We start from the raw sequence: 19,691 nt of genomic DNA, 5'->3' as shown, positions 1-19,691 counted from the left end.
TCCTTAGTCCATAGTTCTTGCCATTCCTTTGCAAGCTCCTTCGTGATCATGCTTTTAAATTCTTATCTGCTTAAGGAAATCTTAATATCCACCTCCTTGTTTTTTAGAGTTTGCTTTGATGCTTCGTGAGCCGTTTCATTTCCAGATATTCTGAAATGCACCGCAATCCATGCTATTTTTACACAGATACCTACGTGCATTATTTCCATGGTTAGAAACATTATTTCACTTACTATGTCATTTCTGCTTCCCGAAGCCCCTGTTCTGATTGTCAAAATGCCTAATGAGGAATCAGATAAAATTACCAAGGTTAGTGCCAACAATATCCTCATTACTTAAGCTGTCAGAACAGTCGCATAATTCAACAGCCTTTTAGATTTCTGGATTCCAAGACTAGGTACACAAAAGCCTGTTCCCACTCAACCCATGCTATTACCTTTTGATCCTTCCATAAAGACTTGGCAAAGCTGTTGATATATTCAGAAATGTCATTGGTCAGAATACGTGGTATTTGGCTTCCTCAGTTTCTTCCGGGCCAATGGGAGTTGCTGGAAGTGGCGTGGGCTGAGGGACTTACTGGCCGCCGCTTCCAGCAACTCCCATTGGCCTGGAGCAGCGATCCGCGGCCAGTGGGAGCCGCGATCGGCCGGACCAGCGGACAGGGCAGGTAAACACACCGGCCCAGCCCGCCAGGGGCTTTCCCTACAGAAGCGGCGACCTCTGTTTGAGAAATGCTGCGGGAGTATATCATATCCCCATAGACTGAAAACAAATTTACTTGTTAGCCATGGTTCTTGCACATATATTATATCATGCTTTTTTCCCCATTTCAAAGATAGCTTTCTTAAATTCCTGTCCATGCATTATTAAACTATTTGCACCTCAGCTAAGGATTGTTAAGACCATGTTATTTAAGTTGTATTATTGCCTTCATTTAATATCACATGAATACGGTCTATTGAGAGGTTGTCTATCTTCAGATATTTTTCTGCTGCTTTTGCTATGGTTTTAATCTTTTCAGTCCCCCCCCCCACCTCGATCTGCAAGGTGCAGTTAAATACTTCTGTAATGAATGCTATAAACATCTCTATCCCTATAAGCAATGCATGCTCTCCCATTCCACTCATGTTCTGCGGCCTCTGTACATCTTTTCTCTTACTTGAGTATTTTTCTTTTTCTATTCGCTGCAGTGGGTACATTTTGCTTCATTTAGGTTCTGTTCCCTCTCTCATAGGAGTGATTTCCTTCACATTTACTGCACCTCGTTGTTCCCTTACAAATCGCTGCCACACATCCAAACCTTGGACAATTATAGCACATCATGGGATAGGAGGACAGGGAGACACTTATGATTTAATCCAACAAGACTGATGCCCAATTTGGATCCTATTCAGAAGTGTCTCACCTATAAGTGTTATACATCAAGCCACAGAAGGCCAGTTTTCTCCCTCTCTTGTACTAAAGTAGCCATTTTAAAAACAATACTTTATCTTCACCTATACTCTTTTCGATATCATCCTCAGACAATTCTAGCAGCACTTCATACATAACCCCTGATGCTTCTGTCATGAATTTAGGCAGTTGACAAATAACTTTCAGTTTCCTTAAGGTTACTGTTTAAAGTTTTCCATCTTGCTCCATATGTCTACACTCTAATCAATAGCTCTCCAGCCCGCATGCTTTTAGCTCTTTGTAGGCAGGGGCGGCTCTAGGAATTCAGACGCCCCAAGCAGGGCGGCACACCGCGGGGTGCGCTCTGGTGGTCGCCAGTCCCGTGGCTCCGGGGGACCTCCTGCAGACGTGCCTGCGGACGGTCCGCTGGTCCCGCGGCTCTGGTGGACCTCCCACAGCCATGACTGCGGAAGGTCCGCCGGAGCCACCTGCCGCCCTGCCGGCAAAATGCCGCCCCAAGCATGCGCTTGGCGCGCTGGGGTCTAGAGCCGGCCCTGTTTGTAGGTCACCAGCATTTGCTTTATCCTTGCCGCCATTTTCAGAGTGTCAGTGTCTCCTCTGTTCACATCTCCTGACACTCATTCAGGTCTGCGGACAGCAGTTCTGGGCCACAGCAGCGGTGACAGCCGGGGGCCCGCAGACCCTTCTAAATCGCCAGGCCCCTGGGCAATTGCCTTCTCTTTCTCTCCCGCCCCCTGCCCCCAATCAGGAGGCCTACACTCATTTGACAATTATGCAATGTTGACTTTTATCCTGTTTTTGTTTTTCATTTCTATGGATTCCTTCATCTTCAGATCCTGATATATCTAGTCTTTTTTCTTGTTCCTGGTCTGAAACCATTCCTCATCCCCTGCTGCTTCTCCTTTATTGTCTAAGGCAACTCCCACCCTCCACGCCTGCCGTCGGTTTCAATGTTCAGCCAGCAGGGTTTCATCTGCCATTAGGCCCTATCCCTGGTTCCCCTCTAGGTTCAGCATCTAAGGTTAATTGGCCCCTCCTGGCCCACAATAACTCATTCAAGATTTGCGTGGGATGGGCACTCCCTCACAAGGAGACATCTCCTACCTAAAACATCAGTTGGCAAAGAGATGGGTTTACCTCAAATAACAGACCTTGCACAAAAGTTAGGTCCAGACTTTAAGAGGATGCTAAGAGCAAAAAGGAGTCATACATAAGGTTGTGTTAACAGAACCATAAAATAGGCAGTAAAGTAGATTCTTTTGTAATCACTGTAAAATCTTCCTCCTGGAAACCTTAAGAAAAACATTTATTGTTGAGAAATAGATTATAGAAAACCTTTATTTCTTAAATGTGGAGATGGAATGCCCCTGTGAAATGCTTACTAAATGCAAATCTTCTAATATAATTTCCTAATATAATTGCTACCACTGTAAATGGTAAAATGCTTGACGGACCATCATGGAATCTAATGTCCTTGATAAATTAATTACTAATGCAAGAGGCCATTTAAATTGAGTGTACTTATATTATTGTGGAATTAATTATTTAGCTATTTAGCAAACTTACGCAGCTACTCACCCAACTCAGGAAGACAAGAATAATCTCAACAAAAATTGTTATGAAGAATCAAACAATTATTTAATAACAATTTTAAGCAAAAAACTCTTCAAAAATTAGTGTCTTCTAAAAGGATTGCTTTGAGAATTAAAGCATTTATGTAAAGAGCAGGGGTGTTTGGACTTTTTGAAAACAGAATTTCATTTCCTGTTTAATAAAACTGCAAAAAAAATCTCAGAAAATAGACTAAATAAAAAGAATTTAAAAACTTTAAAAGTTTTCTGATACTTTCCTGCCACAGAAGAACAAAAACATTTAGAAGTGTGCTGCACATTCATTAATCAGATGCAATTTCAGGAGCTGAAGATACACCTCTACCTCGACATAACACTGTCCTTGGGAGCCAAAAAATCTTACCGCGTTATAACGCGGTTTCACCTATATCAAACTTGCTTGATCCACTGGAGTGCGCAGCCCTGCCCCCCCGGAGCACTGCTTTACCGTGTTATATCCAAATTCGTGTTATATCGGGTCACATTATATCGAGAGGTGTACCACCAAAAAACCATGGAGTCAAGGAAAGGATGACAGCAGCCAAATTTGAATCTAAATAAGTCGGAAAGAGGTGTTTTCTTATAATTTCATGAAAATAGGAAGGAGAAGAGTATAAAATTCTGAAGTGAGCACTGTTCACTCACTCTCTGCTACTATGCTGAAGCATTCCTCAACTCATCCTGTCCCTCCACCAGCAAGAGGCCACAAACAACTAAGAAAAAGCAGAAAACTATACACACAGTATATAGCAAAGAAAGGCTACCTTCCAACCCAAAGACAATCATCACAGATGAGGTGGAAGCAGCCAAAAACACTGCCAAGGGATTAGATTACAAAACTTTTGTCATGATTTTATTTGGCTATTGAAATGATATTGTAATCTAAAATATAGACAGCTTCTCCTGTTAATCACCAGATGGTTAGACCATGTATTCCTGGAGAGGAGACAGAGGCTAAACACTTGTAAACAGAGAAATAGTGGGTTTAATTGGATTTAAGAGATTTGCTAAATGGCCTGTTTTAAGAGAACTCCTTAAATGGCTTCTTCAAAGCAACTGATTTAAACAACTTTGATCAGAGTTAGTTAAGGGTGCTTACTCTGCCTTTTTATAAACTAGTTTAGGTTCTCTTTGATCATAGGCTCCGACTCCATGGGTGCTCCGGGCTGAAGCACCCATGGGGAAAAATTGGTGGGTGCTCTGCACCCACCAGCAGCCAAGCTCCCCTCCCCTCCCCGCCTCCCGCCCTACCTCACCTCCACCTCCTCCCCTGAGCGCACCGCATCCCTGCTTCTCCGCCTGTGACGTTATTGATATAAATTGGGACCATATAGAACATGGGTTGCAACCAAGGTCCTGTAGTGGCACCAAATCCTAAGTAAAGGGGGTCATATAAGGTGTCTAAGACCAGGTTCCGGGTTGCTGGTTATAATTATGCTGTCAGTATGTCTGTATCATTTTTAGTTGAAGTTATGAATGTTGGCTCTATGCTGTCAGTATTTCAAGTTTGTGCTGTGCTTCTGGGGGAAGCCTCCCAGACAAGCTGGTGTTAGCTCTGCCTAGCCTGTTTGATGGCCCATTAAGGACCATTAAGGACACAATGGACCCATGGAGAGAAGGCAGACACGCCTTGTGACTCAGCAAAGTATGCAGGGACTGGCTCATGTGACTCAAGGCTCCATTTTGCTGTAAAATTCCACAGTGAAGACAAAGGGATTCTTACACCTGGAAAAGTCTATATAAGCCTGATGCTTCGTCTCCATCTTGTCTTCAATCCTGCTTCTGACCTCTGGAGGAACTTTGCTACAAACTGAAGCTCTACACTAGGGACTGAGGACCCATCCCAGCGGGGGATGCATTCCAGAGACTTAATCTGAACCTGCAGTTTACTCCAGCGCTGCTGCAAGCCTGAACTAAGAACTTTGCCATTACTGTATGTAATTGATTCCATTTAACCAATTCTACCTCTCTTCTCTACCTTTTTCCCTTTGTAAATAAACCTTTAGATTCTAAAGGATTGGCAACAGCGTGATTTGTGGGTAAGATCTGATGTGTATATTGACCTGGGTCTGGGGCTTGGTCCTTTGGGATTGAGAGAACCTTTTTCTTTTATTGGGCTGTTGGTTTTCATAACCATTTATCCCCAGGACGAGTGCACTGGTGGTGATACTGGGAGACTGGAGTGTCTAAGGAAATTGCTTGTGTGACTTGTGGTAAGCCAGTGGGGTGAGACCAAAGTCCTTTTTGTCTGGCTGGTTTGGTTTGCCTTAGAGGTGGAAAAACCCCAGCCTAGGGCTGTAACTGCCCTGTTTGAGCAATTGGTCCTGATTTGGCACTCTCAGTTGGGTCCCGCCAGAATCGCTCCGTCACACCGCCTACCTCCCAGTGCTTGCTGCTGCAAAACAGCTGTTTCGTGGCATAACAAGCTCCGGGAGGGAGGGGGGAGGAGTGTCAATGTGGCATGCTCAGGGGAGGAGGCAGGGAAGAGGTGGGGCCGGGATTTGGGGAAGGGGTTGGAATCGGGGCAGGGCAGGGTGGAGTCAGGCCAAGCTGGGTGCAGAGGGGTGGTCAAGGAGCCAGCAGAAGTCGGTGCCTATGTCTCTGACAACCTGACAGGATCCATCTGCCTTAAAATTTTGTCCATCCATAAACAGCTTGTAGTTTCCTATGAGATACTAAGACTGGACTCACAATAAGACGACCTGGGCCTCAATTTACCAAGAGCAAAATGCCCCACCAGAGGTGGGCTCACCCTCAAAAGTGTCATCTCTGTTACAAACTCTCCTCAGAGGCATAAAGAAGAGATTGCAATGGAAGTAGCCAGTTTATCATTTGTGTTTTGTTTAATGTTTTCTTTTCCTTTCTCTAATAATAAAATAATCACAGTTATGAATGATGGCTATTTTGCTTGGTTTTTATTGTCCCCTAAAGTATGTAAAAGAACCCCTGTAACTAAGAGTGGAGTCACATCCCTGAATCGTCAGTGAGAGAGAGAGAGAATTAGTAAGACTGGCCAACCATTTCTTGTTTCTCTAGACTAAATATTTTTGGTAATTTGGGGGATAAAATTACTTGGTGCCCACCAAAATTAAAAATTATCACTTGTCTCCCACAAAAGGGAGAAAGAGCAAAAGTTACTCCCCATTTTCTGACCAGCTCTAAAATCTACAAGAAATTAGCGGCAGGACAAGCTACCTCCAGGCCACCCTGTGGATGAGAAGATAGTTAAGTCTTCAAGCTTCGTCAGCCCTTTTTTCTTTCGTGAGACTTCAGCTAAAGCTGATGTCTACCTGTCCACAAAAACCTGGATGGGGCCACCAACTCACTTCAGATAAGCAACCAAACAGCCATCTACTGGCAGGGACGGATTTCCACCTTACGCGCCCCTAGGCACAGCATCTTCAGTCCCCCCCTTGCCTGTCCAGGTGGCCATGCCTGGAGCCCCCACGTTCCCATGTGGCCCTGTGACCCCAGCAGCCCTGTGTGGCCCACTTTGCCTCCAAGAAGGCTGCTGTGACTTTTCACTTGAGGAAAAAATCCACCCACCACCTGCCTGCTAGCTGTTCGCCGCCACCCACCAGACCAGTCAGCCTCAGCCAGCTCAGGCTGTTCTGGTGCCACAGTAGGCAAAAGGCAGAACTGCAGCACATTTTCTGCAGAAAAAAAATATTCTGCCTCCCTCGGACAAGGATTCTGTGCATGCTGCAAACGTCACCTAAGGGGAGTGGGCACAACGTGAGACAAGCGGCGTGTGGGGCATCTTGGCCGGGGGCAGAGCAGATCAGGGCTGCCTCCCTCAGGGTGAACTTTGGGGCCGGAGGAGTGTAGCAGAAAAAAATCATGACATTATATTGATGAAAACATTTTTGCACCGATTCTTTCTCTCCTGCGGTGTCCAGTGGTCTCCCTTTTCCTGCAGCTGCTGCCTGAAACAAGAGCCTGTTTCAAGCAATGACAGTAGCAGCAGCAAAAGGGGGGAACCCACTGGGTGCTGCAGGAGAGTCCTAACATTGAAATGGGAGCTTGACCTCTTCTGGTGATGAACCAGTGCTCCCCAAACCCCATTGAAATCACCGCAACACACTCCTGACTCAGATGTTGTAAATCATCACTATGCATGTGCCATGGGGGCGGTGAAGGAGCATGCGCCATGGCTGCTATAGATTTTCTTTGTTCACATCATACTCGTGAGTGACACACAACAAATATATAAAAATATGTGGGTTTGCTACTTTGGTGTGGCAGTGTCCCAACCCCCTCTCTGCGAGAGCTGCCACTGGTTTTTTTTCAGTAAACCATATGCTTTCCGTCTGAATGTCTTTTATTTTAATGTAAGGAAAACAACAAACCAAGAAGGAACAAAAATAAAGTCTCTGTGAGTCTGGGTTGTGGCTGGCAATTGAACTGAGGGACCTGCATAGCTAAAACTTGGACCTACTACAGTTTGAGCAAAAAAACCATGCCTTGTAGGTTGGGCCAATAACAGACTCACATCCTCTATTGATTGGGTGAAGGATGGAGCATGTACTTCACACTGAACAGTAAGTTACAAGAGCACAGTGTGTGTGTCTCCTTTATAACCTGGTTCAGAAACTCTGAGTTCAAAATGGTTCCTGTCACTGGACACAAGCAAAATTATCAGAAAGCAAAGGCAAGACTGTGTTGTTCTTGGCAATGTGTTCCTTGTTGTTTTTCGCGTGTGCTGTGGCGGTGTCCCCGCTTTCTCTGTAACCCTTCCAGGCGTGCAAGGGCGGCGCGCTGTGGGCCGCCGCGGGGCGCTGGCGCCTACGGCCGCGCTGCCTTCCCGCCCTCAGTTCCTTCTCCTTCCTTCGGCCGCTCCGACAGTGGGGGGGAAGGCGGGTCTGGAAAACACATTGACGACGTCTCAGAAACACAGGTGGTTACATCGGTTCTCTCATTTTTCTTCTTCTTGTCAAGTTGCTCAATGCAGAGTGATTAGATTCCAAGCCTTGAGGGGTGGGTAAGGAGTGTGGCGTGGGTGGGAGAGTGGAGTGAGCCGGGCTGCACTGCCGTAGTGAGAGACTGGAGTGCCACTGTAGGGAGTGGGTGGGTGTGAACGACAGGTGTGGACCATCTGCAGACATGCGCTCTGGTGAGGTGGTGGGGGAAGGCATGGGACAGTGCGGCAGTCGGCATGCTGTGGCTGTGAGTCGGCATGTCCACGTGGTGAGCTCGTAGAGAGCATGAAATGCATGAGTTGATGCGTCACCCACGCCAGCTGGTATGCGGTAGTAGAGACGCCGCCGCGCGTCATGCGATCGAAGAGCTGGGTGAACGCCGCGGAAACCTTGTCCGTCGATGTAAACGGTCGATGTACACGGCAGCGCCACGGCGGCCGAGGGTGTGGAGGGGAAGATGGGGGGGCTCGGGAAGAAGACCGGAAAAGAACGAGAGACCAGAGGTGGAAAGGAGGGACCACCCTTGGTAGGAAGGCCGGTGAGGGCGAGCTTGCACTATATCCGGGAAGGAAGGGCGGGGGGGCGTCGCCGCCGGCTCTCCCTCTCCGGCCTCGATGTATGGGCACCAGGGCGGCAGGAAGGAGGCGAGAGAGAGAAGAGATAGAGTAGGAATAGGCGAGGGCACGAGGGAGATGAGCCTGGCCAGAGAACACGAGTTTCAAGTCCCAGTCGGGGCAGGCGGGCACTGGGGGGGTGGAAGGTCGAGCCCTTCAGGCAGGGAGGAGAGCGGAGGGGAAAGATGGTGGACCTTCAGGAGACGGGGAGAAAGGGAAGAAAGGAGTGACCCGCGGAGCGAGACCGACGGACAGGAGGACCGCCAGACCTAGGACCCAAGGGTACCATAGGTAGTCTAGGTCTGGTCAGGTAGGGTACCACGTTGAGCACTGGCTAGGCGAACCACTTCCACCAGGCCATGTCATTTTCCATGGTGGTGAGACGTTGGGTTTTTTGAAGCTTTCTGCTTCAAGCAGGACTTGCTGCACGTCGCAGTAACAGTCTCTCTGCGGTCAACCACGCCACGCAGGAGGGAGAGATGGAGGGACTGGAGGGTCGGATGGGATGGTGGAGTGAAATCGGGGGCATGATGAGGGTCATGGGCCACAATGGATGGGGATGGGGCGAGAGCAGCTCGAGCGGCAGGTGGGTGCTGCATGCTCGCTGGGCGGCTGGAGCCGGCTCGTATGGATGGCTCGAGGCTCCCTCCGCAGCACTCGAGCCTCTGTAGGGGAGAAGGAAGGGAGGAGGAGAGGAGGAGGGAGTGCTGAAGGCAGAGCCGGCGAGAGACAGAGAGCGCCCCCCGGAAACGAACGAAACTGACACACTTCCTGTTCGCCTGAGGGAGGCGAAGGCGACACCCCCACCCCCACCCCCTGTGGAAGACGTGTGTGTGGAGGGGGGGGGGGGGGACCACTCGAGAGAGAGAAATGACCTGCGGCCATGGTGTTCTGCCTGCCCGCACGCAAAGAAAAGACGCTTCCAGGTGAAATGGAGTGGTCACGAGAAGTCCCACAGAGGATCGCGCCTTGCAGAGGGGGACAAGCCGGCTCACCCTGCTTGTTTCACGAGAACATTGCTGGAATGCATTGGAGCAATCACTCGAAGAAGAAATAAGAGTTACATCTGTACATACACCACGATCTCTTGGCAGCATGTCCAGTTTTAAAGTTGCAGGATTATTGTATAAAAGGGTTTGGCAGATGTACAGTGTGTAACTAGATTTTACAGAATTTTCCATTTCAGGATACCTCACTGATTAGGGTGGAGGAAAGATCATTTTTATGATTAAAATGATGGTGTTGACCTTGATACTTGAATTAGTTGGACTATATAGTTAGTGTGCTGCCAAACAAACTTTGTTTCATCAAATACTATACTGGTGCTCTTACCCTTTACCCCTATGCTGCTTATCTAATCTAAGGGTGGCATCCTGGTCCCACTGAGGTCAATAGTAAAACTCCTGCCTCTGGGTCTCCCAGCCTGGATTTTCGCATTTGTGTCTGCATTTTTGGGTCTTGATCCATCCATTAGCGTCAATGGGAAAGACTCCTGTTGACTTCCCTGGCCATTGACTTCCATGGGCTTTGGATCAGGCCCTTAGATTGTAAATCATTAAAGAGAGGGGCAGTGTTTAATCTGCATGCCTTTTATGGCATCCAGAGCATGTTGCTGACACTTGTTATAATAATCCGTGACCTGCCAAGATTGCAATTTTATGTATTACAATTGTGACATGCGCTGGGCATTAGCAGGAATAGTTACATTGGATCACCCGCCTTCCTGACCATAATACTTCTGCTCTAGACCTTTTGGTGAATGTGAACCATAGGGGGAGGGAGGCTGAGGTAGCCTCTCGTTCTTTTAAAATTTCAGAAAAGGTATAAAGGTCAATGGTAAAACTCCCATTGACTTCAATGAAGCCAGGTGTTCACCCAGAATCCCTCTGCGATAGGGTTATGGGGCCCTAGTGGAGAAAGGGTTAACTTTGGCTCCGTTGCCCTTCCTCGGACACAGATTTCCATGAGTAAGGTTGTAAGAGAATGACCAGTGAATAAGCAACCACCACATACAAGCTTTGATTCGCTCTCCCATTTCCCATAGCTATGTCCTTTACCAATGAGATCCATAGCCACCAGACGTTGCCAGGGACAATCCTAAACAAACTGGAGCTCTGGTGGTACCTGGGTCTGAGCTGCCAGAAGAAGGCTTGTGTTATGCAAGGATGTTTGGCTGACTCAGCGGGGTAACGAACAGACAGATCACCTGAGCTGCCTGGAATGAGACAAGGCCTCTGTGAGCTTAAGTGCAATTTATGAGCTCGCTAGGCTTTGCGTTGGTCTGGGGGAGGGTAGGTATTCCAGTGCAGCCTAGCCGAACCATTTTGCATATGTAATTTCTTTTCTCTTTAAAAACTGCAAAATTCCCTTTAACTGCCTCTCTCCGCCCCATATATTTAGAAGATGTTACGTTTCTATGGTTAAGCACTTGAGTCATGAAGTGCTAAAGTTAAGATTGCATGTGCAACCCTAGCTGTGTTATCCTGGACATCTGCACAGCAATTAGAACTAGTACAAAAAAATTCCATTGACAACATTTTTTATATGGAAAATTGGATTTTGACTAATCAAAGATTTTCACAGAAGTGTCTGTTTTCCTATTAAAAAAACCCAAAGATCTCCACCAGCAACAACCCCAGAAACCTGGAAGCCAAAAATTTTAAGCTGAAACATTTTCAGTTTTTAGCTGAAAATGTTTTGGTTTGGGGTGAAAATCTTCAATTGTTGGTAGCTGAAAACAGAACAGTTTTCAGTCTGGTGTTTCTTACTGTTTGACAAAAAGTCAAAATTTCCTGCAAGGAAAAAAAAATTCCAACATTACCTAATCCCATGCTATCCCTCACAATAACATACCATTTTTCTATTAACTGATAATATGCATCTTATTGTTACATGACTGAGTCAGAGCTCTGCAAAGGCTCTTGTGTCACTCACTGCAGATATTGTATTTAAATACTTGTTAATAATAGCAGTAAGATGTGACAGCTTATTTCAACAACCCCCTTAAACATCCTCAAAGGTGTGTCCTTCCTTCACTATATTAGACAGGCTTAATTACAGAGCTTGCTCAGACACTTTGAAGATAGGAAGTGCTTGTTAATTTGACTTGTGCCACAAATCAGTGCAAAATGATGAGCATTTAGACAACATTAAGGTTGTAAGATCAAGCACACAAAAGTTAACACCATGATTGCTAAGATGACCCTAAGTAGAACATGTGCAGCTTCCTCTCCAGCCACTGGTTTCACCTTGCACAGAATACAAGCTCTCCTGGCTTGCCTGCAGAACTGTATGCAGTGTTGTTGTAGCCATGTTGGTCCCAGGATATTAGCGAGACAAGGTCTGTGTGAGGTAATATCTTTTACTGGTGTGATGGGGTGTCCACCTCACACAAGATCTGAAGAGGTTAAGGTGGCTACATAGGCCAATTAATTGCCCAGGCTGCATCAGGAGGAGAAGCCAGGAAGCAGGGATTAATCGTATGTGACTCAGGTGGACAGGAACAGAGAGGGCCGTATAAAGCTCAGGAGCTGAAAGCAGAAAGGAACTGTAGGGAAGTAGACTGTAGTCATTCCCAGTAAGATGGGAGGTTTGTTTGGGATTATAGAGGTAGGTAGCCTACAGTTTACTCCCTGAGAGGAAGGAGTTGTGCAGATAGCAAACCCAGAGAAGGGAGGTGAGCCAGAAGGTACTAAACACTTTCAAAAGATGAGCCTGGGGCTTAAATTCATAACTTTGTGAGACACTAAGGGCTTGTCTACACTGGCACTTTACAGCGCTGCAACTTTCTCGCTCAGGGGTATGAAAAAACACCCCCCTGAGCGCAGCAAGTTTCAGTGCTATAAAGCACCTGTGTAAACAGTGCCCCAGTGCTGGGAGCTATGCCCCTCATGGAGGTGGTTGCACTGTGACCACACAAGCTGTGGCAGTGCTTTAGTGATGCCAGTGTAAATTAGCCCTAAAAATCATGGTCTTCATAAAGGCACTGGATTTATGGCTTATTACAACCATCAGTAGCCCATTGACCTTCCTTTTTGTCCTATGACTACAGGGTGTTAATGGGCCACTCCATCTTGAATGGTCCCTTAGATTAGAACATGTGCTAACTACTTGTGCTAAACTATCTGTTTGATCTTGTGTTTAGCTGTGATGCTATTAGTACCTTCCCCTGGCAGGGAGGGGATGTTGGCTGAGGGGGTTCTCTGTGACTGTGGGGCCTATTTCTGTTCCTCTCTCTGCTCAGGTATCTGGGCAGAATTCCTCAGGGCCCATGTCTGCTGGCTCCCTTGACAGCTTTGAGGAGTAGTGGATGCTGTCTGAGGTTCTCTGCACAGTGTCCCTTTCAGGTTCCTTATTTTTGATTCTTTGATCCTCACACCTGCCCTTGTTTTTTCTTCTGTTGTCCCCAGTATCTATTTGAGTCCTGGACTAAGTAGACAGCTTAATAGGCAGCAGGTTTAAAACAAATACAAGGAAGTTCTTCTTCATGCAGCGCACAGTCAACTTGTGGAACTCCTTGCCTGAGGAGGTTGTGAAGGCTAGGACTATAACAGTGTTTAAAAGAGTACTGGATAAATTCATGGTGGTTAAGTCCATAAATGGCTATTAGCCAGGATGGGTAAGGAATGGTGTCCCTAGCCTCTGTTTGTCAGAGGATGGAGATGGATCACAGGAGAGAGATCACTTGATCATTGCCTGTTAGGTTCACTCTCTCTGGGGCACCTGGCATTGGCCACTGTCGGTAGACAGATACTGGGCTAGATGGACCTTTGGTCTGACCCAGTATGGCTGTTTGTATGTTAAGTGGCTCCTCTCCTTAGGCTGGGCAAGGGGCCTTTAGCCATGGGTGGGCTTGTATCCACCCACTTCCCAGAACCCAACAGGACAGGAAGACTAGCTCTGTGTAGTTTGGAAGCTTATGTCTCTCACCAACAGAAGTTGGACCAATATAAGATATTACCTCACCCACCTTGTCTCTGTAGAAATTGTACATTTTTTAAAACCACTGTGCACCTAATAATGCATTTAAAGGTTCTGACCTAGACAGGTCTAAATGGTCTGGAACCTGCTTACCTAGAGACTGTACATCTTCCCATGCCATACTGCTGCAGCTATGATCACAGAATATCAAGGTTGGAAGGGACCTCAGGGGGTCATCTGGTCCAACCCCCTGCTCAAAGCAGGACTAATCCCCTGACAGATTTTTGCCTCAGGGCCCTAAATGGTCCCCTCAAGGATTGAACTCACAGCCCTGTGTTTAGCAGGCCAATGCTCAAACCACTGAGCTATTCCTCCCCCCAAAACTTTTAGGGCTTGGCTACACTTACAAATTTGCAGCGCTGCAGCAGGGTGTGAAAGCACACCCTCTGCAGCGCTGCAAATTGCGGCGCTACAAAGCGCCAGTGTAGTCAAAGCCCCAGCGCTGGGAGCCGCGCTCCCAGCGCTGTCCGTTATTCCCCACAGGGAGGTGGAGTACGGACAGCGCTGGGAGAGTTTTCTCCCAGCGCTGGCGCTTTGACTACACTTAGCGCTTCAAAGCGCTTCAAAGCGCTGCCGCGGCAGCGCTTTGAAATGCAAGTGTAGCCAAAGCCTTAGTGAAGTTACCAGGTGAATGCACTCCCTATCATTATAAAAGGGGGAGGGGATAGTGGCAGGGCACTCCCTGTGAGAGCTCCAGGACTCTGGAACTTGCTCTCTCTCCCTTGATCTGAAATAGCCTGATTAAGTTTCAGAGTAGCAGCCGTGTTAGTCTGTATCTGCAAAAAAAACAGGAGTACTTGTGGCACCTTAAAGACTAACAAATTTATTTTAGCGTGAGCTGCAGCTCACTTCTTCGGATGCATAGAATGGAACACACAGACAGGAGATATTTATACATACAGATAGATTTTCCTTTTTTTCTATTTTGTCCCGACTTTTTGTCCCGTCGGGACAGGGACAACACTGGACAAACAAGGAAAAGGACCACAAGCAAAGGCCCGCGCCCCTCCCAGCCCCCCCTCTCCCTCCTTTCCCCCCTCCCTCCCCCAATCCCCCCTCCTTCCCCCCCCCTGCCATGCCCCCCGCCGGGGGAGGAGCGGGGGTGCCGGTGGGAGGAGCAGGGAGCTGGAGGCAGCAGGCAGGACTCAGTACCTGAGGAGGGAGGGGGCGGCGCGGAGGCTAGGCGGGGCGGGCGGGCAGGCCAGCAGGGCTGCAGGGAGCAGCTGCTGCAGCAGCCGCTGCAGCTGGCTCCACAGCCGCCAAGGGAGTGGGCGGGGCGCTGTGGCTGGCAGCGGCCGGGGCCCGGAGCCCCCCCCCAGGCCGGGGCCGCCGGGCCCCCAGCAGCGCAGCACGCTGCGCCCCAGCCCCGCCAGTTCCTGGTCTGCTCTGGCGGCCCGCTGGTGCCCGCTGGTGCAACAGTCATCGGCAGCCCAGCCCCCCCCCCGGGGGTTCCCCGGGCGGGATGGGGGGGGGGGCTGGGGCCGCCTGCCACTCCCACAGGCACCACCCCCAGATTGCACCACAGCCCAGGCGCCAGCCGGCCTGGCTGGGGGGCTGCGCGCTGGGTCCCTGGGTCCCAGCGGGGGCCCCGGTGGGGGGAGTGGCAGCCGCCAGCCGGCCCCGCCCCCGGCCTTCCTCCCGAGCCTCTCAGCGCGCAGCAGCGGCTGCCAGCTGCCCTGCTCCCCGCCGCCCTGCCAAGAACCGCCCCGCCTGGCGCCCCCCCCCCCTCCCTCCTCTCTCTCCCCCGCGCCCCCTGTCACCTGCCAGGCCAGGGCCCACACACACCACCCCCCCCCCCCCCCTCCCGAGTCTCCTCGGCCTCCTCAGCGCTGAGGAGGAGGAGGAGGGGGGGGGGGGGATTTTTTTTTGCTCTGCCGCCATTTTTTCCCCCTCTGTCCCCCCCCCCCATGTCCCGATATTTGACCTGGGTGATCTGGTCACCCTACATACAGAGAACATGAAAAGGTGGAAGTATGCACACCAACAGGCAGAGTCTAATCAATTGAGATGAGCTATCGTTAGCAGGAGGAAAAAAACTTTTGAAGTGATAATTAAGATGGCCCATAGAAGGTGTGAGGAGAACTTAACATAGGGAAATAGATTCAATTGGTGTAATGACCCAACCATTCCCAGTCTTTGTTTAGGCCACAGTTAATAGTATCTAGTTTGCATATTAACTCAAGTTCAGCAGTTTCTCTGGAGTTTTTTTCCTCCTGCTAAGGATAGCTCATCTCAATTGATTAGACTCTGCCTGTTGGTATGCATACTTCCACCTTTTCATGTTCTCTGTATGTATAAATATCCCCTGTCTGTGTGTTCCATTCTATGCATCCGAAGAAGTGAGCTGCAGCTCACGAAAGCTCATGCTAAAATAAATTTGTTAGTCTTTAAGGTGCCACAAGTACTCCTGTTTTTTTTCCTGATTAAGTTGGTGATCTTCCAGCCATGCTGCAATAGACATCTGTTTCATAGGGTTTCTGGAGAGGGCTGAGGGATACTTCCCAGAATGATGATGACATAGGCACCCACTTCCCCCGCACATGGAGAGATGGAAGGAGGGACAACCCCCCCCCCTCCGCCCCAGGCCTGCCCCAACTCCACCCCTTCCTCCAAGCCCCCACACCTGCCCAGCCTTTTCCTACCCACCCACCCTGTCCCCACTCCTCCCTCTCCCTCCCAACACCTCCTGCACACGCAGGGAGCACTGGGAGGGAGAGGGAGGAGTTGGTCGGCGAGGCCACTGGCAGGCAGCAAGCACTTTTGGGGGGGGGGAGCTTGGCTGCCTGTGGTTGCTAAGCACCCACTAATTATTTTTCCACGGGTGCTCTAGCCCTGGAACATCCATTGAGTCAGCGCCAATGGATGAAGGGGTCAAAACAAGTCTCGTGTCTGCCTGGCAGAATTCTTGTTTGAATGCTGCTGAGGTTATGCTATACTATTTCTAAGGCAGCGAGAGCTATGTGTAGGCATCTTCATCATTTTTTAAATCTAAATAAGTAATTATGAGGACATTGACGATTACAAATCTGTCTACACTTTTTATATCTAGTGTTGTTACAAATAGCACCCAGGATCACTCCAACTGGAAGAGAGTAGAGAAGAAAAGGCTATTTCTCTATTTATTAGTTTGTGCATTTGACAGCCCTTGGGGTAGTCAGTTTCATTGGTATAAGCAGCAAAGAATCCTGTGGCACCTTATAGACTAACAGACGTTATAGAGGTAACAGACTACCCCTCTGATACCTGACACCATTCATTGGTATAGTCAATTTCCCCTATTGCTTGTGTGTAAGGTTGCCACTGTGAGGTACAAAAAACTGGGCCATCTGGGATGATCCTGAGCCCCTAAAACTATACTGAGCACCCTTACAAATTTCCAGGGACAGTTACTTCAAAAAAGGGACATTCCTGGGAAAACCTGGACAGATGACAACCTTATTTTTGTGGGTTTTTCCAATTTAAAAAACAAAAACAAAAATCTGTGCTTATGAAATATAGAAATTGGCAGGGGCGGTATCTGAAAATTGACAGTAGACCTTTTCCAAAATGCTGATTTTTCTGAAACTGAAAGTTTGCATCATAGCTTTGAATTTCAATAAAAGTGAAAAACTTGAACTAAATTTTCATTACTTTTATTCCAGAAGTTTTTTTTACCGGTATTCCTTTGGCAAGCTGGGCAGGAATGCACAGCGCATTGTGTCTACGGCCCTGATCCTACAAAGATTTATGCATATGCTTAACTTTAATGCAGTCCCAATGGGCCTGATTCTCCTTTACCTGAAGGATGCTTTACCCCTTGCTGACAGTGTAAAGGAGCTTTAAACCACGTGTAAATGTAATTTATTCCCACGTTAAGGCCCTTTTACAATGCCAGAGTGGAGTAAAATGGCCTTGGTGTAAATAAGTATCAGGCCCGTGAGTCTAAAGGACAACTCCTGCTCAATGTTAAAGACATTTTCTAATGCAATTTCTTGGTCTGAATTGCCTTTGTTCATTTCAAACAACTTTTTTTTTTCAACCAAAATCATTAATCTTCAATGAGGTCTAATCCATGCCCAATCTCTAGCTTCAACCTTAAGTATCTAAAGGGATATTGCTCCAACTTCCTGCAGAAGAAATCACATGCAGCAAGAAATAAACCATGGGAAAAATTCAGTCCTCAAAGTGAATGTTTTGGAAATAACTCTTTTGCAAAATGAATCATTCTGGATGGCAGCAGGCACCTGCTCTAACATTGCCCTTTGATTTACATTAGATGTAATAATAAGATCTGAAGAAGAGATTTACAATTATGTAACACTAAGGTTGAAATATTATGCACTCAAAAGCCAGGGAATTTTTCTGCAGCTCAGCTAGGTTGTATGAACTTGTTGTGTGGTTCATCCTGAACTATCACTGTTGCCAGTTTTATTTTATTGCAAGTCTTGCAATATTTGGTGTTTCTCTTAAAGCTCCAGCTCCTGGAGTCATGAGATTATGTTTTAATCTCAGGTTTCATGGGGTAGACAGGGGGGAGAGGGGACACAAACCCCACCAAGTTTCTAGAACTCGTTGCAGAGAACAGCTTGAAAACAGGAACCCTAAAGACTCAAAAAGGAGGCAAATAAAAAAACTCCCCCAAAATTTTTTTTTTAATTTCATGATTATGTGGGGGAGGGCAGCCCATGGCTTGTGAACACATGCAGCTGGCATTACTGACTATGTATTAGATGATACCTCATACAATTAGCTCGTACAAACTTTTACAGTCCCAATGCATTTCACAACGTGTTTCCCCTCATGTAGAACCCAGGTCAGTACCCAGCTGATGAAGAAAAGCCGCGTGCATTGTGTGTCCTGATCAGGTGCTCGGGTACTATTGTGTGAAAACAGTGATTGCAATATCAAATCCAAGGTATCTAGAGTAACCAGCCAATCAGTTGACACAAATATTACCCTTTTCAGCCAGGGGCTTCTGAGTTATAATAAAAAATGATAGAAATCTTCTTAATGTTGTAAGGCATTCATTTAATGCAAAAAAGGTTCCTCATCTGTCTCCCTATACTGCCCCAGGCACCCCACCCCAACGCACAGATGCATGCACCCCATTATAATTCTTACCTTGACTCTGGCTTGTTCTATAAACTCCAGGGGAGCTTTGCCAAACTGAAATGCAGCTCCCAACCAAGGGATCCAGCCACTAATGCAAGGTGGGGAATTTGGGTTTCTTGGCTGAAACAAAGCAAACTTGACCACAAGAAGTCCCAGAACCAAGGCCAACAGAACAGCCATAGTGACATCCATTTTCCTGCACACTGACCAGGGAAGCTGCTCCTCTGCTGCTTTGAACTGGCTGCTGTGCTGAGGATCCCAGCTTGAAAGATTGCCCAGGCTCAGTCCAGGTCAGACAGATAAGGCCTATCTGTCCTGTCAATGCCACTGGCTGATCACTGCCATAGAAACAAGACTCCAAGGCAAGAAACACTATCGGTTTGTTCTGCCCACCCTGGAAGGGGGGTGGGAGGGGAGGGTTTTTTAATCAGTGGGTGAGAGATTTACAACAGTTTAAATCGGCTCAGGTTGCAAACGTTTGTTGTTATCTACCTTCAAAGCAGGGGGTTAGAAACTTATTTCAACAGCTGTGAGCTACTCAATCACAAATAGCTACAAAGAAACGTCCTAACAAACTGCGTGTGTATGTGTATAACAAGTGGCTGAGGAACTACATTTCCCAGAAGCCTCATCTGCAGCACTCAGTGATGCTACTGCATAGAGTTAGCCTTGAAAGCAGCTTTCAGTCAGATTTGTAGTTGCACGAAGGTTCTGCTGATGCAGCTGTTGGAACTTTAGGAAAATAACCTCAGGGAACCAGACCCTGACACCAAGAACACCCATGAACTAATGGCACAGAGGTTGCGAGGGAGTTGGCGGTTTATTATTTTTCTATTTAAACTAAATGATGTTACAAGAATGTTAAGACTGCAAAGTGAAGTGCTCAGAAGGCAGCCTGTCCAGCTTTAACTCTGCATGCCGAGCCCATTTTTAGTTACACAATCACAAACTTTTTACAGGATAAAAGTTCCTATTAGTTCCGCAGCATTCCTGCCTCATTCAGTGTGCAAGTCCGATCTTGTGCAGTGAATGGGATACCTGGGGCTCTAGCATTAAAGCTGCTT

The 19,691-nt window shown here is 47.7% G+C and overlaps 1 protein-coding gene across 3 annotated transcripts in view; it reads right to left on the bottom strand.

Moving 5' to 3' along the window:
• LOC120400208 (24-hydroxycholesterol 7-alpha-hydroxylase-like) overlaps positions 1 to 19,027 on the bottom strand; it is a 52,545-nt gene extending 33,518 nt beyond the window's left edge. The window contains exon 1 of one of the 3 annotated variants that reach the window (XM_039528618.1): positions 18,637 to 19,027. In XM_039528618.1, the coding sequence (XP_039384552.1) occupies positions 18,637 to 18,819 (183 nt within the window). In that variant the 5' untranslated portion in view covers positions 18,820 to 19,027. Of the gene's footprint in view, positions 1 to 233; positions 278 to 18,636 lie in introns of those variants that run through there. The other 2 variants (XM_039528620.1, XM_039528619.1) reach the window with 2 other exon arrangements.
• Between the last annotated feature and the right edge of the window lie 664 nt (positions 19,028 to 19,691).

The sequence above is a fragment of the Mauremys reevesii genome, linkage group 3, assembly GCF_016161935.1.
Source record: "Mauremys reevesii isolate NIE-2019 linkage group 3, ASM1616193v1, whole genome shotgun sequence".
In the NCBI taxonomy this organism is placed as follows: domain Eukaryota; kingdom Metazoa; phylum Chordata; order Testudines; family Geoemydidae; genus Mauremys; species Mauremys reevesii.
This window is presented reverse-complemented; position numbering and strand designations above follow the sequence as displayed.